At 47.0% G+C, this 26,501-nt stretch overlaps 1 protein-coding gene across 3 annotated transcripts in view; it reads right to left on the bottom strand.

Annotated features, from left to right (window-relative positions):
* LOC126198524 (1-phosphatidylinositol 4,5-bisphosphate phosphodiesterase-like) overlaps nucleotides 1-26,501 on the bottom strand; it is a 590,920-nt gene that overhangs the window by 149,285 nt on the left and 415,134 nt on the right. For all 3 annotated transcript variants that reach the window (XM_049934913.1, XM_049934915.1, XM_049934914.1), the window contains exons 14-15: nucleotides 16,520-16,677; nucleotides 5,878-6,084 (exon numbers count right to left, since the gene is read on the bottom strand). In XM_049934913.1, the coding sequence (XP_049790870.1) occupies nucleotides 5,878-6,084; nucleotides 16,520-16,677 (365 nt within the window). The remainder of the gene's footprint in view (nucleotides 1-5,877; nucleotides 6,085-16,519; nucleotides 16,678-26,501) is intronic.

Below are 26,501 nucleotides of genomic sequence, written 5' to 3'. Positions count from 1 at the left end.
CTTTTTTCACAACAGATCTCCAGTTACTTCCTCCAGTTATTTTCATTTTCATCTCAACCTCATGTTACAATTTCCACCTTCTAATACCATGTCACACTCACATCACCCCCACAACGACCCTGTTAAGTTTTATTTACATTCCCTCCGCAAACATGCCTTCACCCTAGCCAGATTACGCTCGCATATTTTATTTTCTCAGGCTTGTCTGACATTTGGCATTACCCCCAAAGGCCTCACACTTAAAGTTCCCATCTCTGGCTGCAACTCTTCTTTCCATCAGTCCCTATACCAGTTCCAAACTGAACAATCCGTTGCTCTCACCCACCTAATCCTTCACCTACACATCAACTCAGCCAATGAACACACCCGTCAACTCCTATCCTTAATAAAAGTCCTCAATCTTTCCTCTCCCACATCCACACCGGCTGTTCAGAGCATCCTCCTACAGGCCAACCGCAAATTAGAACAGCTTGCCACCCTTCACCTCAAAAAACTATCCAATCTCCTGGTTTCCCACCTCCGGAAAGCCAACTCACCCACCCTTCACAACCTTTCCAGCAAACCTCAACCTCCTCTCATTGCACACAGACCCAGTCTCTCCCATCTACTCAATCTCCCACTTCCAGCTCCACTCCCCCCAAAACCTCATAATTCCAATCAACACAATCTGGAACCACAACACCCTAATTCAGTAGTTAACCTTTCCTCCAAACCTCTCTCCCAATCTGAAACCTCTGTCCTATCCAAAGGCCTCACCTTCAGCCCCACTCCCAGATTCAACCAAACAGCCCTCGTCAAAGATTTACTGTCCTACACTCGTACTCTCTGCTGGAAGTATCACTTTGCTATGAAGAAAAATGATCCAACTCCCCAAGACACTATCCAAATAGAACCCTGCCTGGTACAGTTGCGTCCTCCGTCACAGCGGGACCCACCTCCTCTTCCTCAAAATCACCCTCTCCAAACCTTCCAGGAATTTCTGACTTCCAGCATTGCCTCTCAATTCTTCTTAAAGAACCTTAATCCTACTCCCAACATCACCACTGCTGAAGCCCAGGCTATCCGTGAACTGAAGGCTGACCGGTCCATCGTCATCCTTCCGGCGGACAAGGGTTCCACGACCGTGGTACTTGATCGTCGGAAGTATGTGGCTGAGGGACTGCGTCAGCTTTCAGACATCACCACATACAAAGTTTGCCAAAGTAATTCCATTCCTGATGTCCAGGCAGAGCTTCAAGGAATCCTCAGAACCTTAGGCCCCCTACAAAACCTTTCACCTGACTCCATCAACCTCCTGACCCCACCAACACCCCGCACCCCTACCTTCTTCCTAAAAGTCACAAACCCAATCATCCCGGCCGCCCCATTGTAGCTGGTTACCAAGCCCCCACAGAACGTATCTCCGCCTATGTAGATCAACACCTTCAACCCATCACATGCAATCTCCCATCCTTCATCAAAGACACCAACCACTTCCTCGAACGCTTGGAATCCTTACCCAATCCGTTACCCCCGGAAACCATCCTTGTAACCATTGATGCCACTTCCTTATACACAAATATCCCGCACGTCCAGGGCCTCGCTGCGATGGAGCACTTCCTTTCACGCCGATCACCTGCCACACTACCTAAAACCTCTTTCCTCATTACCTTAGCCAGCTTCATCCTGACCCACAACTTCTTCACTTTCGAAGGCCAGACATCCCAACAATTAAAGGGAACAGCCATGGGTACCAGGATGGCCCCCTCGTACGCCAACCTATTCATGGTTCGCTTAGAGGAAGCCTTCTTGGTTACCCAAGCCTGCCAACCCAAAGTTTGGTACAGATTTATTGATGACATCTTCATGATCTGGACTCACAGTGAAGAAGAACTCCAGAATTTCCTCTCCGACCTCAACTCCTTTGGTTTCATCAGATTCCCCTGGTCCTACTCCAAATCCCATGCCACTTTCCTTGATGTTGACCTCCACCTGTCCAATGGCCAGCTTCACACGTCCGTCCACATCAAACCCACCAACAAGCAGCAGTACCTCCATTACGACAGCTGCCACCCATTCCACATCAAACGGTCCCTTCCCTACAGCCTAGGTCTTCGTGGCAAACGAATCTGCTCCAGTCCGCAACTACCCTCCCGACCTGGTACAGAAGCAAATAACCAGAGCCACTTCCTCATCCTCTCAAACCCAGAAATTCCCACAGAAGAACCACAAAAGTGCCCCACTTGTGACAGGATACTTTCCGGGACTGGATCAGATTCTGAATGTGGCTCTCCAGCAGGGATACGACTTCCTCAAATCCTGCCCTGAAATGAGATCCATCCTTCATGAAATTCTCCCCACTCCACCAAGAGTGTCTTTCCGCCGTCCACCTAACCTTCGTAACCTCTTGGTTCATCCCTATGAAATCCCCAAACCACCTTCCCTACCCTCTGGCTCCTACCCTTGTAACCGCCCCCGGTGTAAAACCTGTCCCATGCACCCTCCCACCACCACCTACTCCAGTCCTGTAACCCGGAAGGTGTACACGATCAAAGGCAGAGCCACGTGTGAAAGCACCCACGTGATCTACCAACTGACCTGCCTACACTGTGATGCATTCTATGTGGGAATGACCAGGAACAAACTGTCCATTCGCATGAATGGACACAGGCAGACAGTGTTTGTTGGTAATGAGGATCACCCTGTGGCTAAACATGCCTTGGTGCACGGCCAGCACATCTTCGCGCAGTGTTACACCGTCCGGGTTATCTGGATACTTCCCACTAACACCAACCTATCCGAACTCCGGAGATGGGAACTTGCTCTTGAATATATCCTATCTTCCCATTATCCACCAGGCCTCAATCTCTGCTAATTTCAAGTTGCCGCCACTCATACCTCACCTGTCATTCAACAACATCTTTGCCTCTGCACTTCTGCCTCGACTGACATCTCTGCCCAAACTCTTTGTCTTTAAATATGTCTGCTTGTGTCTGTATATGTGTGGATGGATATGTGTGTGTGTGCGAGTGTATACCCGCTCCCGGGATTGGAATGACTCCTTACCCTCTCCCTTAAAACCCAAATCTTTTCGTCTTTCCCTCTCCTTCCCTCTTTCCTGATGAGGCAACCGTTGGTTGCGAAAGCTAGAATTTTGTGTGTTTGTTTGTGTGTCTATCGACCTGCCAGCACTTCTTTTTGTAAGTCATAGCATCTTTGTTTTTAGATATATTTTTCCCATGTGGAATGTTTCACACACACACACACACACACACACACACACACACACACCTAGAAACTATGCATGAATAAAGATGATTTCAGGGTATTCTTTTGGTAGGTTTGTCACTGTTTGATGGGGAGGAAGGACGAGGAGACGGTGTCCGACTAATAATCTTCATATAGAAATGACAAGCCAATGCTAAGAAGGAAAAGGAGTTTTGGAGCGAGGAAAATAGACAGGAGAACTCCTAGTTGAAAAGCAGAAGATAGCTGGAGTTTCATCGAGGGTGCAGCCTTAAGATGAGGTAAAGTGAATGAGGAGTAGTACTGTAGTACTCAGGAAAGTAATAGAAAAGGAGAGGGAGGTAGTTCATATTGGGAGTTATGGGTAAGTAATCCCCAAACAAGGGAGCTCGTGCCAGGTTTGGGTGGACCCAAGGAAGGGAGGACCCCAAACACTATATGGGTTATTAATACTCAAAGAAGGGAACTTATGCCAGGTTCTGATGGACCCGTGGAAGGGAGGACCCCGACCCCTTTAGAGGAAAGGCAAGGTACATCATGCTCACTGGGCCTATGAAATAAGAGGAAAAGAGAAGTGAATCCCCAGAAAGATAGCCTACAGGGAGGAGGAATGCTTAAATGTAATATTCGCGAAGAAAGGAATAAGGACCCTACTTAAGGGAGCATCTCCTCCAAACCGGATAATAAATTGAGAAAGCAAAAATTAGCTAACCTGTAGTTCCCCATGAGGATTTGAGTCTCTGCATAATCTGATGTTTTACCTTAAAATTGTATAAAACAATTGCTTTCTCCAAAGGCAAGAATACAAAATTAATGGAATTAATGTTTAAAGAGCTGAAAGTGCTCTGAAAGAAAGCAATGTAATTATGGTTCACTCTACGTCACTTTGCCATCCAAAGTAGAGGAGCTATTAAATATAGTATAACAATCCACAAAAATTATAATTAGAGAATATGTATGTTTGTATTAGAGGATATGTATGTTTGTACTGACTGACTGGCCCGCAACTCGTGGTCGTGCGGTAGCGTTCTCGCTTCCCACGCCCGGGTTCCCGGGTTCGATTCCCGGCGGGGTCAGGGATTTTCTCTGCCTCGTGATGGCTGGGTGTTGTGTGCTGTCCTTAGGTTAGTTAGGTTTAAGTAGTTCTAAGTTCTAGGGGACTTATGACCACAGCAGTTGAGTCCCATAGTGCTCAGAGCCATTTGAACCATTTTTGACTGACTGTTAAGTGTGTGATCATGACATCTTTTCTCTTCTGTTAGTGGAGGGATATGCAGTGAACTATGCCATTCATTGAAGGGGATGTATCACGTACATCAAATACAGAACTCAGAGTAAAGATGTGCATAATCGTAATTAGTTTGTAAACATCAGGCCACATACTGCAGAAAAATATTACTCAACTGGTGTGGAGCCTACCTGCTGAAAATCTCTGTGGAGCTAGGAGGAATGAAGGAGCTCTGGTACAATGGAAGATCTCTGGCACCAAGGAAGATGAATACAATGTGTGTAAGTGATTGTTGTTTTATACTATTCACAAAATATTAATGATGTGCCTTTCAAACAGCAGTTATTAGTTGATTCTGGGAATAGTAACTTCCCATGTAACACGTAACCAATTATACATATACAATATACAAAGGTAATTAGAACCAGTCTACACTTTATTTAAGTAGAGAAGCAGTGTTTGGTTTATAGTCATTTCACTTACAGAAATCTGCAAGGAAGAAAGGAGTTCGATGCCAAGGAGGAACAGGGCACAGCGCAGCTCAACCTTGAGATAAGTCACAAGAGTTGCAAGGCTGAATCTCTACACCAGTCTAGCAAGGGAGTGTTAAAGAGCCGAAGTTAGGTGTAGCTGTATGGGGTAATAGATCTAGAACAGACATTGCCCAAGCAGTCAAAACATCACCATACAAGCTAATACAGCAGTCATCAGCTATTAATAAACATTCCAAAACTATTCCACAAAAGCCTACTTACATAGTTTCTAGAGCACGTATTAAGTGTATAGTATAGCTTCTTCATATCACTCACACTTGACTTTGATCAGCACTTGTGTTCCAGGAAGACATGGTCACATATTCTCTCTCTCTCTCTCTCTCTCTCTCTCTCTCACACACACACACACACAAACACACACACACACACACAAAGAAAAGACTACATGTAACCTGAAAATTTGATGATTCTTTGGTTGTCAGTTTTCATCATTACACATTTTAGCTTTTAAGTAATACACCCAACATGATGAGCGCTGTGAAGAAGCTGAGTGGTGTACAAATAAGAAATGATTGTTTTGCTTTTCACAGCATAAAGTTAACTTTTAAGTGTGGAGTCCCTGATATGTTTCTCTTAAGTAATTCCATTAGTTATTACATTTTTGTGGTATTGTATCTTCACTCATTAGGGCAACCAAAAATGTAAGAAAACTATAAACACCAAAAAGTCAGAAACAAATGAGGTGTGTGCAACAGGCCTCTATCTGTATATCCAGTCCTACTCCCAACGCACATGGAATGTGAAGAAGCCCTAACAAGTGCTACAATCAGAAATACTCCATGTCATGCACTTCACAGTGATTTACAGAGAGCAGATGTAGATGTAGACAGACCAAAGAGCAAATGGAAATTGCTGCTCGTACATGCTTACTTTCACAAGGCACTGCGCGGCAATCACACCATCGACGGGAGATTCAGCAAATGGATCAAAGCTCCGGTCAGCTCTCCGCATAAAATCTGGCTTCAGTAGGTAGCCACAACGTGCATTGTATTCAAACTTTGACTCATTCAGCTGCATGGGTGTGTCAGGAGTCTGGAAGTTCAGTGACACCATCTGGCAGCCTGCATTCCAAAAGTCCTGAAAGCATTAAATTGCAGGTATAATGAAAATGGACGTCACATTGATTGACTGTTCTGTTGGTTCTTGCTAGAATATTTTATACACTATGGATGAAAGACATACAACACTGGTCCAATATTACACCAGTGTTGTGTGTGTTCCATTCATAATGAAAATGGACATTGTGATGGATTTATTTTGGCATAAGAGATTTATTTTGAGTTGGTTCTTTTATTATTTATCGACAGAAATTTTGTATTATTGCTATATACTGGGTGTCTCTTCTAAGAGTCATCAGCTGCATTTTCTCTGATGTTTCTGGAGATACTTGCAATTTAGTTTTTAGAAGTGTACCTCAAGTCAGTCCAAACAAATGTTGCTCACCATGTCTTTCATGTGATGCCCAGTGATGACAGGAAGTGTTGGTTTGTTTCCTGTTACAAACAAAATTATTTGTATAGCAGAATTTTACATGCCCATGCAATACAGCAGGCCCAAATTAGTCTACTATTGTGTTCATTTTATTGATATGTATTAACAGCGATGGCAAAACACAAATAATAACCAGTACTGCAGTAGAAATAGCACCTCCCTGCCCTGCACTGACTGCTACTGCCAAGCAGCAGTGCTGCTCAGTTGCAGCAGGAATACTTGTTATTATTTATGTTTAACTGTCCCTGTTAATACATAGTCATGAAACGAATATCACCTGAGACTTTTTTCGACCACTCTATTGAATGAGAACTAAAATCCTTCTTCAAAAAGAATTTTTTTTTTTTTTTTTTAATGGTTAACTAACTGATGCTTTCGATCGACTCTGAATGTTGCCTGAAAAAACTGATGTGCAGTATCCATTTGGTGTGACTCCACCTACTCACTGAAAAACCAAAATTGCAAATATCTGCTGAAACGCCAGAGAAAACAGGCCAAACTAGTCTTAGGAGAGACACACAGTATATGACATTTCTGATTCTCTGACACTTTTTGCTTCCATCCAGTATGATAAATCATTCAAATGAATTATTAATAATTTCATTTACAGTGCATATCAAATTCAAGTTTTTTACAATTTTATATGTTCCCTGTTGAATAATTATCATACCCAACAGAATTATATGGTGGTTATACAATAAGCTAATAACTGTCATTTTTCATGACATAGTTTGATCAATAACTTGTATTTAAAGCTTTGTATTATTTGAAAATGATGTCTCCATTGCACAAGTTATGCAAAGTTTTGGAACAGTACATAATTTTTAAAATTGTAAAGTGTAACATTAATGTTATAACCTTTAATCACCAATAATTGCGTGCATATTCAAACACACTCACTTAGAAACAATAGCTGGTTACATGATAACAACTCAGTATCTCCCATTCGACTGCCGTGCCGTGACATGCGGCTGGCGCCTTTCGTAGCTAGGTGGCGCTCCCGCGCTCAGCCGAGTTGCGGAGCGCCTCTATCGCCGTTTGCGCGTACTGTTGTGGCGGCACTGTTAAATGTCGTGGCACTGTCACAACACTTTTGCCCCCTTGAAAAAAAAACACTCACTTCCTTGGAGACATGGACAGTGCGGAGACATCCATGGCCTCTTGTGAGGCCCCGAGAAGATCCCACGGAGAGACACGAGAGTATGGTCGAAAATGTCCAGGACGGAAGCTCGTGCGTGGAACGTGCCTCCTGGACGAGATGATGAGTGAAAACTCCGGAGCAGCATCCATAGGTGTCATGGACCTGGGGGTGTGCTCCATTGAGATGGGTCCCGGAGAAGGCGGCGTCGCGACTGGGGCCGGTTCCGGCGTACTCGGAAGCGGTAGCGACGTCGGCTGCATCAACACGTACAGAAGATCGGCAGAAGCGACAGGACTGGCTTCTCGGGCTGGTGGAGGCGAAGGAAGGGGCGGTGGCACCAGCGTGGCCACCACTCGTGGGCGCATCTGGTCATAATGGCGAACAACCGTGCCGTCGTCCGTACATATTTCACAAAGCTGGCGGCCGCGAAGAACCTTGACCACCCCTGGAATCCATTTAGGACGAGATCCATACCCTCGTGCCCACACGTCGGCGCCCACCGAGTATTTTCCCGCACTAGGGGACACAGCACAAGTCCTGACAGGGTGAAGCAGGTGTAGCAGAGTGCGCAGTTGGCGGCCATGCGAGAGTTCAGCAGGGCTGTGATCACCCAGAGGCGTGAAGCAATAAGAACTCAGAAATTGCAGCAGAGCGTCATCTGTGGAAAAATCACTAAGGAATTTTTTCATCTGGCTTTTGAAAGTGTGAACAAGGCGCTCGACCTCCCCATTCGATTGCGGATGGAAGGGCGGTGCTGTAACATGATGAATCCCTTGTCCAGTACAAAAATCACGGAAGGCCTGCGAAGAAAACTGAGGGCCATTGTCTATGACAATCATGGATGGAAGACCTTCTAGCGCAAAGATTTTGGACAAAGCCAGCATCATCGGCGCAGTGGTGGGTGACGGACACCGAACAACAAACGGAAACTTCGAGAAGGCGTCAATCAACAGTAGCCAATAAGTACCGAGGAAGGGGCCGGCAAAGTCAGCGTGCACCCGTTTCCCATGGCTGCGCCGGATCAGGCCACGGAGAGGGCATTGTACGAGGTGCAGCCAGTTGTTGAGCACACTGACCACACGCAGCAACCAAGTGGACCAATAAACGTGCCTGCGGGCCAGGGACTTAGTCCGAGAAATCCCCCAATGGCTTTCATGCAACAGTTTGAGAACATCTTTGCAAAGAGAGGCTGGCACCACGATCCGTGGAGATGCGCCATCCGTGGCCAGAAGAACAAAACCATCACGAACAGACAGACGAAGGCACAAGGCATGGTAGTTGCGAAGGGGATCTGATGCCCGGCCCTTGGTCCTGTCCGGCCAACTCCGTTGAACAAAACCGATCACCTGACGCAGGACCGGGTCCCGTGCAGTACCCGACGCGACCTGCGAACCTGTAAGTGGAAAACCCTCGACCACACGATGTTCTTCCTCATCAATGTGAAAACAGAGTATTTCATCACGATCGAAAACCGGGTCGGGGCCCATCGGCAATCGCGACAATGTGTCAGCGTTGGCGTGCTGAGCCGTGGGGTGATAGTGAATCTCATAGTGAAAACGAGACAAGAAAAGGCCCAACGCAGACGGTGAGCTGCCTTATCCGGAAGCGACGCCGATGGGCTGAACAGAGAGACCAGCAGCTTGTGGTCGGTGATGAGGTGAAACTTAGAACCACACAAAAGAACGCTGAACTTTTTTAGAGCATAAATGATAGCGAGCGCCTCCTTTTCGATTTGAGAGTAACGCCGTTGTGCATCGTTGAGGGTCTTGGAAGCATAGGCGATGGGACATTCCGACCCATCCTCATACCGATGGGCGAGAACAGCCCCTAGGCCATACTGTGACACGTCAGTCGCCAGAACCAAGTGCTGGCCCGGACAGAATGTGGCAAGACAAGGCGCTGACTGCAAATGAGCCTTCAGGCGGACAAAAGCCTGCTCACACTCGTCGGACCAACAGAAAGGGACGTTTTTGCGTAACAGCTGATGCAGAGGATGAGCTACCGCCGCCGCAGATGGAATGAATTTGTGATAATAAGCAATCTTGCCTAGAAACGCCTGAAGTTCTTTGACTGTAGATGGTCGGGGTAGAGCGTTAACGGCCGCAATGTGCTGACGTAGAGGACGTATACCCTCACGGGACAAGTGGAAACCAAGATACACAATGGAGGGTTGGAAGAACTGTGACTTGTCCAGATTGCACTTCAACCCAGCCGAATGCAAAACCCGAAACAATGAACGCAAATTGCGAAGGTGCTCCTCAGTGGAGGCCCCCATGACAACAATGTCATCCAGATAGTTGATGCAGCCGGGAATGGAAGCCGTGAGCTGTTCCAAAAACCGCTGAAAAATGGCCGGCGCGCTAGCGACGCCAAATGGTAACCGCTGGTACTGATACAACCCACAAGGAGTGTTGATGGCGAGAAATTCCTTGGAAGAAGCATCCAACGGCAACTGATGGTACGCCTCCGATAAGTCAAGTTTGGAAAAGAACTGGCCCCCAGGGAGCTTGGTAAATAACTCCTCAGGACGGGGAAGAGGATAAGTGTCAATGAGGCTCTGAGCGTTGACGGTGGCTTTAAAATCACCACACAATCGCAGACTCCCGTTTGGTTTAGAAACCACCACGATTGGCGATGCCCATTCGCTGGATTTAACAGGAAGGAGAATCCCTGAAGCTGTTAACCTGTCTATCTCAGCCTTGACAGGTGCATGCAACGCCACCAGAATAGGGCGTGCCCGGAAAAACTTAGGGCGAGCTGTAGGTTTAAGAGTAATGTGGGCTTCAAACTCCTTGGCACGACCCAGACCAGCAGAGAACAAGGACGAAAATTCAGAACACAATCCATCCAGCTGTTGATACGGAATATCCTCAGATATGAGGTGCACATCATCATCAATGGAGAACCCGAACAACTGGAAAGCATCATAACCGAACAGGTTTTCAGTGCCCGCATGATCCACCACATAAAACGTGGGGGGCCTAACAACAGACTTGTAGGGAGTGAAAGCATCAAACTGGCCAATGATAGGAATTTTCTGTTTATTATAAGTTCTCAGATTTCGCGTAACTGGAGACAAGGGAGGGGAGCCCAACTCCAAAAATGTGCGAGAATTAATGAGAGTTACTGCAGAGCCAGTGTCCACTTGCATGCGAATGTCTTTATCCAGAACACGAACAGTAATACACAACTTATTTGTTTGAGAAAGCACACAGTTAACATCCATGTCCGATGCCTCGTCCTCGTCGATAGGAACTTTAGGGGACTGACACACAGAAGCAATGTGGCCTTTTTTCCTACATGAATTACACGTGGCCCAACGTTTTGGACATGCGGCCTTGTCATGCTGTACGAAACAACGTGGACAAGAAGGAAGTGCGGAACGAACCTGCTTCTGTGGTTGCTGTTTTCGCTGCGAGCGTTGCGGCCCAACGCGACGTTGTTTACGCGAGTGAACTGCCGCCACATCTTCGTTCTCCTGTGAAACAGGAGGAGGAGGAGATTAGTGTTTAACGTCCCGTCGACAACGAGGTCATTAGAGACGGAGTGCAAGCTCGGGTTAGGGAAGGATGGGGAAGGAAATCGGCCGTGCCCTTTGAAAGGAACCATCCCGGCATTTGCCTGATCCTGTGAAACAGGCAAATTGTCCGTGTCGAAAGTTGACTGTACAGCGCCTACATAACACCACACGTCTATTTGCGCACCAGCAGCGTGAGACACTTCAAAGGATTGAGCGATGCTTAGAACTTCCGACAACGACGGGTTTGGCAGTTGTAGGGCACGTTGCCGAACTTCTTTATCAGGAGCAAGCCGTAGAATAGCATCCCTAACCATTGAATCAGCATAAGACTCATGATGAGTGTCCGTGACAAGCTAACATTTCCTACTCAGACCGTGTAGTTCCGCTGCCCAAGCCCGGTAAGATTGATGGGGCTGTTTACGACACCGGTAGAACGCCACGCGGGCGGCAACGACGTGGGTGTTTTTGCGGTAATAGTTAGACAATAAGTCACACATTTCTTGGAAGGACAGGTGGGCAGGTTCCCGCAGAGGGGCTAACTGAGATAGTAGCTGATAGATCCGTGGGGAAATCCAAGATAGAAATAACGACTTACACATAGGAACGTCGACAACGCCGAAAGCCAAGAAGTGTTGTCACAAACGCTTCTCATAATCCTCCCAGTCTTCAGCGGCCTCGTCGTAAGGAGGGAATGGAGGCGGAGATGAGGAAGACATATGATGAGTAAGCGATGTCGACAACGCCTGAATAGCAGCCGTCAGCTGTGTTTGTTGTTCAATGAGTGCTTGCATAAGCTGTTCCATGTCTGCCCCGTCACGAACACACAAATCCACAACGCAGTGAAAATATCCGACCTCGTCGCCAAATAGTGTTATAACCTTTAATCACCAATAATTGCATGGATATTCAAAGACACTCACTTAGAAACAATAGCTGGTTACATGATAACAACTCAGTATCTCTCATTCGACTGCCGTGCCGTGGCATGCGGCCGGCGCCGTTCGTAGCTAGGTGGCGCTCCCGCGCTCAGCCGAGTTGCGGAGCGCCTCTATCGCCGTTTGCGCGTACTGTCATGGCGGCACTGTTAAATGTCATGGCACTGTCACAACAATTAATACCATCATTTTTATTTGCAGCAGATGAGTATCAGCAACGTAATGTAATTAAAATAATTTTTTTTTATAAATTACTCAGGAGAATGTTGACATTAGCGCCATGGAAATCAAAATTACTACTTACATTTGAAATGTTATTTATATTAAAATTACCTCATTGTAACAAGATAAATAATAATTTACCTGGACCAAATGCAGATAATAATTATGAATGGAAGGAATTTATGTAAAATAAACAGAGTGTTGTATAACACTAAAATACTCGAGAACATCAATCAGGAAGGTTCACTCTGGATTCAGTGTATACAAGAAACATAAGTAATGTATGGTGTATAGGGAGTACAACTGTGGAAAATAGACACAATTATGAAAGTTGTGAAAATTGTTTCAAGAACCATACAATTCATGGAAATGAGGAAAATGTGTAACATCTCATTTGCATCAAGACATTATAACATAAAAATGAAATGAGCATTTTGTAGCCAGGAATCATTCCCTAGAACATGGGAACAGCCATAACACAAGTGTAAAAGAAAGAAGCAGCTTTCACAGATAACTAGACTTGTCATTCACCTTGATTAAAGACTTACTAGCTGGTCTAAGTATTCCTCGCATGTTTCAAGCAGAATATTCACCGCATATGTTTATATTATGATCTTGTTAAATATTGTTATATATCAATTTTCATTTTCACAGTTACTGACAGTGGTGGAGGTGTGTCATGGCAGTTATCAGAATAATTCTTGTAAGAGATATGGTTATATTTGTGGCAACTATCGACCAAGTTGCGTGTAATATCTTTGTTTTGCCAAGCTCTTTGTGGCAGCCTGTGGCCGCGCGTGAAAGTTTACACACATGGAGAGTGACCAAGAATGTATTTAACTGTATATGTGTGCTTCTGAGTAATAAAATAGTGTTTATTACATGTGGTATAGTGTGCATCATTGGATCCTGCAGTCCTACAACACTAAAACCCATACTGGTGACCCTAAATTTTGTTCACGAGTGCTAGAACGAACTTTCGTACCGTCGAGCAGTACACAATGGATCGCTTGCCGCCCACCACACCGCGCACGTGCCAACTAAGTTTCCCAACGGACGCTTTGGCAGGGTTTTCCAATTATCCACCGTGTGTTCGTAATAGTTCGACGCAGTTTCCAAACACACCTACTTGCAGTACGCAACAGGACAGTGCTTCTGCATTCTCACCGCCATGTGTGCCGGCATCAGGTGTGAACAATAACTTTCCGATATCGTACGTGAGTCAGCAGTCATGTGGCAGTGTTCTGTACCAACAGAACGTTTTTCACGCACAAAGCTTTGAATACAAATGTTTTATGTCAAGTATGAACTTTCCACGTGTTCCGAGTGCTCAGCAATGGCCGGCGCAATGTGCACAAACCCCAGTGACTATGTTTGCAGGTTTCCCAAGTGCCAGTGTGAACTTTCCACCCGAATCAGTCGCGGTACAAATCGATCTGGACGCCAAATGGGAAATGTCATGTCTATCCCAGAACCCCACAGTTTGCACCCCCCCCCCCCCGCCGCCACCCCCCCCCCCCCCCCACACACACAAACACACACACTACCTGCATCCACTTTACGTGTGTTTCCAGCAGCACACGCCGTTTCTGCCGCGTCGATCGTGTGTCTTCAACAAACATTAGGTGAGTTTAACATTTTTAATGCACCTGTAGGGGAGGGGCCCGGAAACTGTACTCCATCATTCTCCGCAGATCGGCTGACTATGGTCGACTCTACCGCGCCGGTCCATTCTATGCCTGTCGATGTTACTTCGGCGAACGCACGATTCACTGATTTACCGACGAAGGTCGAGCCAGCCGTGCCTACCGTGCTGCGTGTCACTGACAGCATCAGAAGCTGGTGCACCGCTACTGCACCCGAGCCAATTAGGCTGCAGAACTATGGACAGGGAGTGACAGTTCCTAATACACAGTTATGTCAAGACATCCCCATCCGTTGGCCAAAGCTACCACCCCTTTGCAAGGACCACCCACACACATGGTTTGCCTTGGTCGACCACGTCCTGCAGCTACATGGCGTCGCCGATGACAATTCACAGTTCCTTTGCCTAGTATGTCACCTCCATGATGAACTGGACCTGATCTGTGATATTGTGGCTTCGCCTCCTACTACGGACAAATATGCATTCGCCCGACGCACCATCCTCAAGCGACTGTCCACATCGACAGAGGAAGCTATCCGCCTCATCAGTCATGAATCGCTGGGTTCCCGATCCTTGTCGCAGCTCTGGTGTCATCTCCGTGCCATGACAGACACACATCACATGCCAGATGTTACACTTTGGTCCATCTGGTTGCTTGGAAGTTCAAATTCAACTTCTCCATGTGACTTCAGCCCCACTAGATGCCAAACTGAAGATCGCAGACCAGATATACAACATTCTGCCCGCCCAGCATACTCCGGCCTCAGAGTTTGGCACACCTGCACTGCAGCTTCCAACGTGCGGTACAGAGTGCACACGACTCGCTCCGCGCATGCGCGCGGACCCAATGCCGCCTGGCAGCCTCGGCCGTAACTCCTCTCACACCAGTACTAGTGCAATGCCGCCACCGGAGGAACCTGCAAACAAGACCTCCTTCCTCCACCACCACTTCGACCTCAGCCAGTATGACAAACGATGCCACGCGCCATCCCAGTTGGTGTTATTTCCATTCCCGCTTTGGCAACGTGGCTAAGAAGTGTCGTTCTCCATGCGCGCGATCACAAACTAATAACGTGAACCAATTCAGGCACTACAGGCCACGTTTCACCGCACAGATGCCTGTCACTTAATACTTCTTCACCTCATGCACCAAGACACTTGTATGTGAAAGATGCAGTGTCTCCCCTTTCATTTCTAGTCAACACGGGGGCCGAGGTTAGTGTGATAACTATGTCCGCAGGTATTAAATTCGAGCGTCAGTCTTGCCCCCTGCTTCGAGCTGCCAATAAGTCCCTGATTCCATGTCATGGAATAACTAATTTTAGCCTTAAACTGCAGGACATTAACACCCCCTTACAGTGGACTTTCATTATCGTGGAGGTGGACGAACCCGTGTCCGGGGTAGATTTTCTCTTAGCCCGTGCACTGTCACCCAATCTACAACGAGGTACACTAACCATCAACTCAACAGACCGTACCACCGGTTCAGGTATCTCTTCCCTCTCATCTGAGAGTGCCACTCTATTGTGTGAGCTAACTGAAACCGCTGTTGCAGTGCCCTCTCTTAGATCACACAATGACGAACTTCGAGACAGCAATAAAGCCCTCTGCCTATGCATTGCCACCGTGCAAACCGAGCTTACGGATGCTCGTAAGCAGGTCACTCAGCTGTCACATACGGCCACAACTCCAACCCCTGCACCACTTCCTCACACCTGCCGCCAATGCCACGTGACGTTTCTACTGCCGGACAAAATCTGTGCCCGCGGCGCTACCGAGTACCCCACCGACCTCTACGACAAGGACTACCAGTAGGTCACCGCCACAGCTGCTGACCCACCGACCTTGGACACACAAGCGTGTGCATTGCAGATTACTCATACTGCATCAGATGCGGGTCCATCATCCCCATCAGTGTTAAGGATCAACGACGGTACTGTCCACAGAATCAATACCACAGAAGGCCCATCGGTATGTGGAAAGGCTAGGCGTTTGAATCCGGAAAAACTTAAACATGCCAAAGCTATTCCGTAAAAGATTACCTACGCCTAAGAAGACGAGGAATATACAAGTTCCTGTGTCAGTGTGGGACATCATTTATTGGCCACATGTGTCACCCTGTTAAAGACAGATGTGACTAACAGGCCCCATTGCCAATCAAGACCTTTTATTGAAAGCTTTTATTATTACTACATGAACTATAAAATTCTTAGCTGTTGTCAATGAATGTTATGTTCTCACCACATTCAGTAACAGATTGAGTGTTGTCAACATAATATCATGTAGCACACATCAGCAAGAAGAAAAATGAATGTGAATATGTCATCTCATGCTGAGTATTTAAACTAAAAGCTGTCAATTATAAAATAAACACTGTAGAAGTAGTTAATATCTTAATGTTCCACAACAGCAGAGTTTCATGGGGTATGTAACATGTATGCAAAAAGATATAAACAGCATAGAGGATAAGAATGCAAAGTACAGATTTTACCACAGAGATATGATTTACAATATAACAGCTCACCCAGTTCAGTGAGCATAAGGCTACAGTACTGTACCTGTGGCATGTAGTTCGATGAATTGACACGGAGTCCCTTAGGATAGATGCGGCTCAGCTGCCGTTTGTTGTAATCAACAAACTCGATAGCCTGAGACTCCACATACTGAAGGCCATCCCTTTCCTCAAAAGATGACATATGGTAGTGTATATTGTTCTCTGGAAATGTAATGTCAATCCCAATCTTAGTATTATTTAAGCAGAACACGCACAATCAGTATGGTAAAAGTAAACATAAACATGTGTCACCCAAAACCTCAAACCTATTTCTTCATACACTGATGAGCCCAAACATTATGACCACCTGCTCAATACCATATTGCTTCACCTTTGGAATACACAGCGATTCTATGTGGCATGGATTTAACAAGTCCTCAGTAGGTTTCTAGAGGTAAGTGGGACAGATTTCTCTACACATGTCACAAATCCGATAAATACAGGCCACTGGTTTTTGGGTGCAGAGATGGCATCCGTTAACACTACAGATGTGTTCCATGAGGTTATGGTCAAGCAAATTTGGTGATGAAGACAAAAATGTGAACTACCTATAGTGTGCCTCAAACCACTGTAGGATGATTCTGGCCTTGTGAAACAAACAGTTATTCTGCTGAAATGACTTATTGCCATTGGTGAATACATCACGCATAAAAAGATGTAGGTGGTCTGCAATTATGTACATGTAGCGCACAGCTATCACAGTGCCTTCCATTACTACCACAGGTCGGTCCCATGCAAGCCTAGATGAATGTCCCCCATAGTATAGTATGTAGTGCTCCCACAAGCTTGCATCCGTGGTGCAGTACAAGTTACAAGCAGCGGTTCACCTGGATTAGAGCATATTCGGACAACATGATTCACCCAATCAGGCTACTTGTCTCACCTGATCCACAGTCCAACCTCAATGATTGTGGTTCACTGCAATCTTAACTGACATTTCACTGGGTCAACAAGCGAATACATAGGGGTTGTTTGCTGCAGAGCCCCATGTTCAGCAATTAGAGTTGAGCTGTGTGTTCCAAATGATATGTATCTGCATCAGCGCTGCAATCTGTCATCAGATCTGCTGCCAACCACCACTGATTCTGTTTTACAGAGCGGGTAAACTGTCAACCTCCATGTTCTGTGCTGAGGTGCAATTGTCCAACACCTTGTCACCTACTCATGGCTTCACTGTCCTTCAATCACTTCTCATAGATGCTCACAACAGTAGGACACGAGCAGCCAACCATCTTCACTATTTCTGAGAGGTTTTGTCTCCGGGTGATCTATTCTTAATCAAACTTGCATGTCAGTGAATTCCCAGATTTTCAGCTAATATTGGTAGAATCACTCCCCACTGGTATCTCTTCTTCTCATATACTTCCCTCGTTTTGTGTCACATTCCTGCAATACCACCAGGAGGCATTCGATCTCATAGTGGGCAGTGTTCACTATGTTTTGGCTGATCAGTGTTTCTCTCCTTACAGTATCAGTAAACATACGTACACACGAGCATGTGAGCGTGTGTGCGTGTGCGTGTGTGTGTGTGATGAAGATACCATTTACATGTCACACTGCTTTTTTTTTAACTCGTTAAGTGAAAAATTAAAATGTCTGAATTGGGAAAGCTACCAAAGTTTCTGGGTATAAAATGTTACTACTGATGCTATTTCTCTGTCTGTTGAAAAACAATGTGTTATGTGGCCATCTTTGAAATGTTTCCATCTCTGGCTCTATCCCCAAAAGGTAGCAACAGGAGATAAAAGCAGCCCAGCCCATTGCAAAAAAGCTACCTATAAGCGCTGAGTTTGGTTATTAATAAGGTTCTGGTTTCAGGCCTAACAGCACAAACGTACTGAGAAAAAGTATTAAATAGTCAAGCCATAGGCAAATGCATGCTCCTCTTCACATACTTGCATTGTGTGTCTTGTCAGGTGGCACAAACATGAACACCAGAAAGATAATCTACCACTGTTACTTTGAGTTGGTTTTTCATTGCGGCATAATTTTCTGCGGAAATTCAATAAACGTTGCAAGCATTTTTGCAGGTACCTTCCAACAGCAGCTCTGTTTCATACATACCACAAAAACAGACTTATTTTTTTTGAATGTATGAAACTGAGCAGTATTAATAATCTTTTATTAAAACCATTTTCAGTATTGTACCATATGCTTGGTACGAAAAGATTAATTTACTCATATGTAATATCAATTACTGACAAGGAAAACCATATAATACATCTTCAGAGTTAGACACATACAGAAAGGCAATAAGTGTATTAACACAGAAGAGCATATAACTGCTCAAAAGCCAGGGAAGCAAATGTAAAGGATCAAGGCTTGAGTTAGGCAGTGGTATAGCAATGTAACCAAGGTCCCCAGGGCATAAATGAAATTGGGGCCCTATTTAAGCTAAACTAAATACTTTAAAGATGGAAAACTTCATTATCAGATCCTTACCGCCCACTGCATGGCATAATGTAAACCTACATACTACAAAGTAAATTATTATATTTAATCATACTGCTAATAGCATTATACAAGTGAAAGTTAGTTTGTTTAGTAGACTTTCATGCAAAAACTACTGGCTGTATTTGTATGAAATTTTGCACGCGGATGCAGTTCAACCTGTGTAGGACGTTGGGTACTTTCGTACTGATGAAAGGATCCCTTGGGATAATTTTCAATGTGGGTCCATTCCAGGAGACTGAAGACACAGGCAAAAGCTAGTAAAAAATAAACAATGAAGAAGTCTCACTCCGCCATGAAAACTGGCCCCTTGTCGTAAAGCACGCTGGGAACGGTCTGGTCAGGATTTGCGCACCTGCAAAGGCGCAGAGGTACAGGGCTGTTGTCAGTGTCAGAAACACACTGGCGCTAAACGAGTGTGCTGTGAGCTCAGTGCGCAATAACAATCACTCCTATTTTGTTTAGAGCTACGATTTACGATAGGTAACTGTCGGTAAGCACAGCGGCAGCAGCCATGCTTTTGTGGGTATAGTAGATTGCAGTTGTAGTAGATTATTGTTAACAGTATAGGAAGACAATAAATTGAAGTAGACAATTTTATATTAACATTCTTTTACTATCTTTTTCTGGCTTTAGTTTTTGCAAAATCATCAGTGAGTACCATCCTAAGGGCCCAGGTTCAATCCCGACTGGGTCAGAGATTTCCTCCACTCAGGGACTGGGTGTTGTGTTGTCCTAATCATCATCATTTCATCCCCACTGACGCGCAAGTCGCTGAAGTGGCGTCAAATCGAAAGACTTGCATCTGGCGAACGGTCTACCTGACAGGACGCCCTAGTCACATGACATTTTTTATTAAATCTAAATTTGATGTGGCCTTGTTTTTAACTGCTATGAGTGCCAAATGTCAGAGTTGGGCCTGATGCAAATTATTCCTTTTCGCATTTTTTCCAACACCATGGATCCTTGCTCCTTCCGTTTGTGTCCATACACAAAAGTTTCCTTACCCTTGCCAGAATCCAGTCCCACCATCAAATTACCCATCTCTGGCTTCCACCATTCCTTCCACAATGAGCTCCAACTGTTCAGATTCCACCAATCCTTAGCCCTCACCAACGTACTCCTACAAAAACATATCAACCTAGCCCAAACCCCCTTGCAATACCTTCTCTCCATCTGTAAAATTCTCTTCTATGCAATCACAAATTACTGGATCCCATAACACACACTGAAACTCTTGCCCTACAGGAACTAGAGCAACATGCACGTCACCTCAAAAAACTTTCCACCCTGCTCACTTCCTACTACCATCTTGGAGCACCACTGTCTACCACCTCTACAACAACCTCCAAATCTCCCTCATGTCGCCTCATAGCTGACAAACCCTGTCTAGCAGACCTACTACATTTACCCCACCCTCCAAAACTCCCTCCCACCACCACAGAATCGAGAACCTAAATAGACCCGAAACGTAGTCTTGAAATTTTCCTCCAAAAGCCTTAGCCCTGCAGAAATATCAGTCCCTTCCAAAGGCCTCACCTTTTGCCCTACTCCCAAATTCAGTTATGCAGGATTTGTTAAAGAACTTTTCCCCTTCTTCTGGTCCCTACAGTGGCAACACTTTTTCACCGCCAACCCTACAATCAAACTCAACCCAAGAGAAATGTTGAACCCTGCCAGACTAAGTTCACTCCTCAATCCCAAAATCACCCCCTGTTAACTTTTCAGAATTTCTTAATCTCAAACCTTGCCACACCTTCATACCCCAAATCTCTCATCATGCAAACTAACCTTAAATCTTTACCACACACTGCCCTGCTCGTCACTATTGACGCCACCTCCGTTTACACTAACATCCCTGATGCCCATGCCCTTACTGCTATTGAACACTATTTTTCCCAACACTTAACGGATTCCATACCAACAACCTCCTTCCTGGTTGCCATGACCAACTATATCCTCACCCACAATTATTTCTCCTTTGAAGTCATTACCTACAAACAAATCCAGGGTATGGCTATGGGCACCTGCATGGCACCATCCTATGCCAACCTACTGATGGGCCATCTAGAGGTACCCTTCCTAAACATGCAGAATCCTAAACCCATCACTTGGTTTAGATTCACTGATGTCATCTTTGAAATCTGGATCGAGGGTGAGGACACCATATCCACATTCCTCCAGAACCACAATGGCTTCTCGCCCATTCGCTTCATCTGGTCATATGCAGCCCAACAAGCCACCCCAAAGATGGCTACATCAGTACCTCTGTCCATATCAAACCTATTAACCACAAGCAACACCTACACTTCAACAGCTGGCATCCATTCCATACCAAGAAGTCCCTTACACATAGGCTAGCCACACATTGTCGTTGCATCTACAATAATGAGCAATCTCTCTCAAAATCTCACCGTTCAGCCACAGAGGAACATTCCCCTCATAACTCAGTACCACCCAGAATTGCAGCAACTGAATTAAATTTTCTGCCAGGGTTTTGACTACCTCTTGTTGTTTCCTGAAATGAGAAATGTGCTGCCCACTACCCTTCCCACCCCTCCCACAGTGGTATTTCGCTGTTCACCAAACCTGCATGTATACTTGTCCATCCCTACACAACCCCTTCTCCCTATCCTTTACCTCATGGCTCATATCCCTGTCATAGAATTAGACACAATATCTGTCACATACATTCTTTGACTACTCCCTACTCCAGTCCAGTCACAAACATCACCTATCCCATCAAAGGCAGGGCTAGTTGTGAAACCATTCATACGATCTACAAGCTAAGCTGCAACCACTGTGCTGCATTCTATGTAGGAATGATAACCAACAAGCTGTCTGTCCACGTGAATGGCCACCGACAAACTGTGGCCAAGAAACAACTGGACCACCCTGTAGCTCAACACACAGCTCAACATGACATTTTTCATTTCAATGACTGCTTCACAGCCTGTGCCATATAGATCCTACCCACCAACACCAGCTTTTCTGAATTGTGCAACTGGAAGCTCTCCCTGCAATATATCCTACATTCCCATAAGCCTCCTGGCCTCAACTTTTGTTCACCATTGTCCTCACCCATCAGCCCTTTCCCTGTTCCCACTCCAGCACTACACAGCCCTTTATTCCACCGACACATTTTTTACTTCTCTCTTTTTCCCCACCCTCTCCACCTCTCCCCGTCTAAGCTCCTGACTACACTGTTACATACAAACCCTGTATCAGGCAGCTGGCCACAGAATTTCGTAATTGTGAGACCTCATTCACTTTGTGTTCCTTGCGGGAGAGTCAACAAGCGTGAAACAAAATGGCAGCATTTCATCACATTAGCAGGTCAGGTGTAAAGCAGGACTTCAGCACTTTGCTCGAACTGGGTAGTTAGCATCAGCAGAAGCTTAGTAAAACAATACGACTGAGAAGTCTGGTACCGCGTGCCGCAGAATTTGAATCCGCACCAGATGTCATGGACGTCGAAGACCCATTGAGGTATCTGCACCATTGCGCCGTAAGCTGTGGCGGCGTGCGCCTCCTGGCCCGCTTTGAGTGTGAGGGCGCCACCAAGGAACACATGGTCCCAGCAGCCAATAGCGGTGCCCCTGATAGGAGGGCCACATCCGATCGGTTTGTTGTAGTCGCTCGACTCGATCCAGTCCTGCCCCTCCTGGGCCTCACGATAGCGTCCACGCTCTGCAGTTGGTCGTCCCACAGGATGACCCATCGGTTCAGAAGATTTTCCTCACATTCCGCATTTTCACAGAGGATGTCAGTTTTCAGGTCGACACTGGGGCCACCGTCTCCCTGATTAATATGGCGACATATACGCGGCTGGGCTCTCCTGTGTTGTCACCTCCCTTTCACTGTTTGGTTGCCTACGGAGACGGTTCCATTCCCCTTTGTGGGCAGTTCGTCGTCCAGGCAACGTACAAGTGGGTTCTATGGCTCCTTACCCTCTTTGTCGTCGACCATCTGTCGGCTCCGAATATTTTTGGCCTGAATGCGTTTCAACTGTTTGGCTTTTCAATTTCTGACAAAGTTAAGGTCGTTTCCATGGCTGTTCCCTTTCAGGACATAGACGATCTGTGCTCCGCTTTTGCATCGTCATTTGCACCGGATCTCGGACGTGCTGCCGAGCGGTTCTAGACTCTACAGTTTGGAACTGCGCGACCGCTACGGTCGCAGGTTCCAATCCTGCCTCGGGCATGGATGTATGTGGTGTTCTTAGGTTAGTTAGGTTTAAGTAGTTCTAAGTTCTAGGGGAGTGATGACCAAAGTAGTTAAGTCCCATAGTGCTCAGAGCCATTTTTTCGGATGTGCTTCTGGCTTTTAAGCGCACATCACCCTACGGCCGGATGCACAGCCTCGCTTTTTCCGGGCTTGGCCCCTTCCGGTCACCTTACGGCCAGCGGTCAAGCAGGAACTTGATCGGCTCCAGGCTGCTGGAGTGCTGGAACCTGTAACTTACACTGCATGGGCGACACAACTGGTGGTCATACGAAAACCCAATGGGTCCCTTCGGCTGTGTGGGGACTTCCGCGCTACAGTCAGTGCTCAGTCCCTTGTTGACACTTACCCCATTCCCCAACGGGAAGTACTTCTTCTCAAGCTTGCTGGGGGAGAGTATTTTTCTGAGATCGACCTGGCTGAGGCATACCACCAGTTGCCCTTGGATGCCGAATCTCAGAACATCATGGTTATTAACACGCCTTTCGGATTGTATAAGTACAAGCGCCTTCCCTTTGGTGTCTCTTCGGCACCAGCCATTTTTGAGTAATTCCTGGAGAAGCTTACACAGCCTATCCCTGGATGTGTGAATTATCTGGATGACATCTTAGTCACCGGGCGTTCCCACCAGGAACATTTACAAAACCTCAGCACCTTATTTCATGCTCTGCAGTCTGCTGTTCTCTGCTGTCGGCTAGACAAGTGTTGTTTTTTTCAACCGGATGTGGAATACTTAGGCCACTGGCTTAGCAAAGATGGCATTCGCCATTCGGGTCATAATGTTGCGGCCATTGAGGCCCTTCCTCATCCCAAGGACTTATCTGAACTGCAGGTGTTTTTGGGCAAGGTTAATTATTACCTAAAGTTCTTGCCACAGGCTGCCTCCGTTGCTCAACCCCTCAATCACTTGCATCGCAAAGGGGTACTTTTTGTTTGGACTCCTGCCTGTGACCAGGCTTTTCTCTGTTTAAAGGCGATGCTGAAGTCCACCCCTTGCCTTACTCCCTTCTCTCCAGACCGCTGATGTGTCAGCATATGGCATTGGGGCCGCCCCCACGCATTGGGATGCCGAACAGCCCATTGCTTATGCCTCTAAGACGTTGACCCCAGCACAACGGAACTACTCCTAGATTGAAAAGGAATCCCTGGTAATCGTGTTCGCCATCCAAAAATTTCACACCTATCTCTCTGGGGCAAAGTTCACCCTCCTGCCAGACCATAAACCCTCGGTTACACTTTTCGGGCCCCACTCTCACCTTCCCAAGCAGACGGCTCAACGTCTCCAGCACTAGGCATTGTTTTTACATAATTACGCTTACACCATCCGGTATAAGCACCCCGCCCAGCATGCTAATGTGGACACTTTGTCACATCTCCCAGCAGGCCCCGATCCTGCCTTTGACCAACAGGAGGTCCTCTGCTTTCACACTGATTCCACCCGCCGGGATGTGATGGACAGCCTTCCTCTTATGGCTGCTGACGTTGCTGCAGCTACCCGCTGCGACCCTGTCATGCGGCAGGTTCTCAACTACGTGGTCCACGGGTGGCCGTCCTATGTCGGATGCAGTCGGATTTTAGCCCCTGGTGCCAACTGTCCCATAGGCTCTCCGTAGTCGATGATGTCCTTTTGTTGGCCACATAGTCGGATGCCCACCAGGTGGTCATCCTTCCAGAATTGCAGCTTCGCGTTCTCAGTTTGTTACACTGTGGGGACTGGGATATGTCCTGTATAAAAGTTTTGGCTCGCCGGCATGTGTATTGGCCTGGCATCAATGGCGATATTGAGTGCCTGGTCCGTGGGTATACTTTCTGTGTGCGTCACCAGGCGAGCCCCCCTCAGTTGTTTGCACCCTGGCCTGTACCTCGCCTACCCTGGGATCGCATTTATATTGATTTTGCGGGCCCGTTTTTGGGGTCCGTGTGGTTACTCATCGTTGATGCCTACTCCAAATATGCCTATGATGTCCGAATGGCATCGACCGCCATGGAGACTACACTCACGGCCCTGACCCAGGTTCTCACCACTGAGGGCCTGCTCCACACGTTGGTCTCTGATAATGATCCCCAATTCACGGCATCCTCCTTCCACGACTTCTGTCAGGCCAACGGTATCAAACATATCTGTAACCCCCCTTTCCACCCTTCGTTCAATGGCACAGCGGAGAGGCTTGTCCGCACTTTTAAACACCAGTTGATTATGGTGGTCGACACGTCCCCAACCACGTCGGCCATCACCTTGTTATTTAGCACCTATCGCACTAACCCCATTGACGGATGCAGTCCATCAGAGCTCCTTCATGGGCGACAGCCACGCACCCTGCTCCATGTTCTGATGCCGTCCTCCTCCCGCCCCCACTCCCGGCCATCATGGTGGTATGCCCTGGCACAGCTGTGTGGGCCCACGAGTACGGGTGCAAGGCGGGTTGGACACCCGCCACAGTCGTCGCGGCCCATGGGCAGCGTGTGACGTCGGTGCAGACATCAAAGGGGTTGGAGCACCGCCATCATAATCAGCTCCGCCCTCATGCTGCATCAGGACTCGCGCCGCCGTCTCTTCCCCTACCTCCTTCGGGTAAGGACGTGGTCGTCGAGTCACCGTCCCAGCCCCTGGTAGCCATCTCCCCGCGGGCTTGCCACCAGCCCTCTCCGCCTCCGGGTGGACCGAAGACTCCCTCCTCTGCCCTGGACTCTGGATCGGCTGTCATGGATACCTCAGGCGTCCCTTCCTCCCTGCCTGTTGTGGTTGATACGCCCAGTTCCTCTTCCCACTGCTGCCCACCTCAGCACCGTCCGGAGCGTTTCCACCGCTACTCGCAGGTTTCAGGGGGGAGGGATCTGGTACCGCGCGCCGTGGAATTTGAATCCGCGCCAGACGTCATGGACGTCAAAGACTCATAGAGGTCTCTGCACCATCGCGCCATAAGCTGTGGAGGCGCGCGCCTCCTGACCCGTTTTTACTGTGAGGGCGCCACTGTGGAACATGCGGTCCCAGTGGCTAATAGCGGCGCCCCCGATAGCGTACTTACGAGCCTGCCTCGCACTCAGCCAGCAGTCTAACATTGCATGCGTCTCAGGACATATCGCCTCAGACAGCGTATTGACTTTCGTGTTTCTATTCCAGTGGACGTGGTTGTCTTGTTTGGTTCGTTACTCTGTTGTCTGTTCTTGTTGTGTCGTAACGTCCTCCGTTGGTCGTGTCCGTCCTCTCCCGTTGTGTTGTTGTTCGTGGGCCACTCCGCAGGTCCCACCGCGTTTCCGTCATTACTACCCCGCGACCGTTCCGGTCGTCGTTACAAGAAGTATCACGTCAC

Source organism: Schistocerca nitens, chromosome 8, assembly GCF_023898315.1.
Source record: "Schistocerca nitens isolate TAMUIC-IGC-003100 chromosome 8, iqSchNite1.1, whole genome shotgun sequence".
Taxonomy (NCBI): Eukaryota; Metazoa; Arthropoda; class Insecta; order Orthoptera; family Acrididae; genus Schistocerca; species Schistocerca nitens.
Note: the sequence above shows the minus strand (reverse complement) of the source record. Positions and strands in the feature narration are given on the sequence as shown.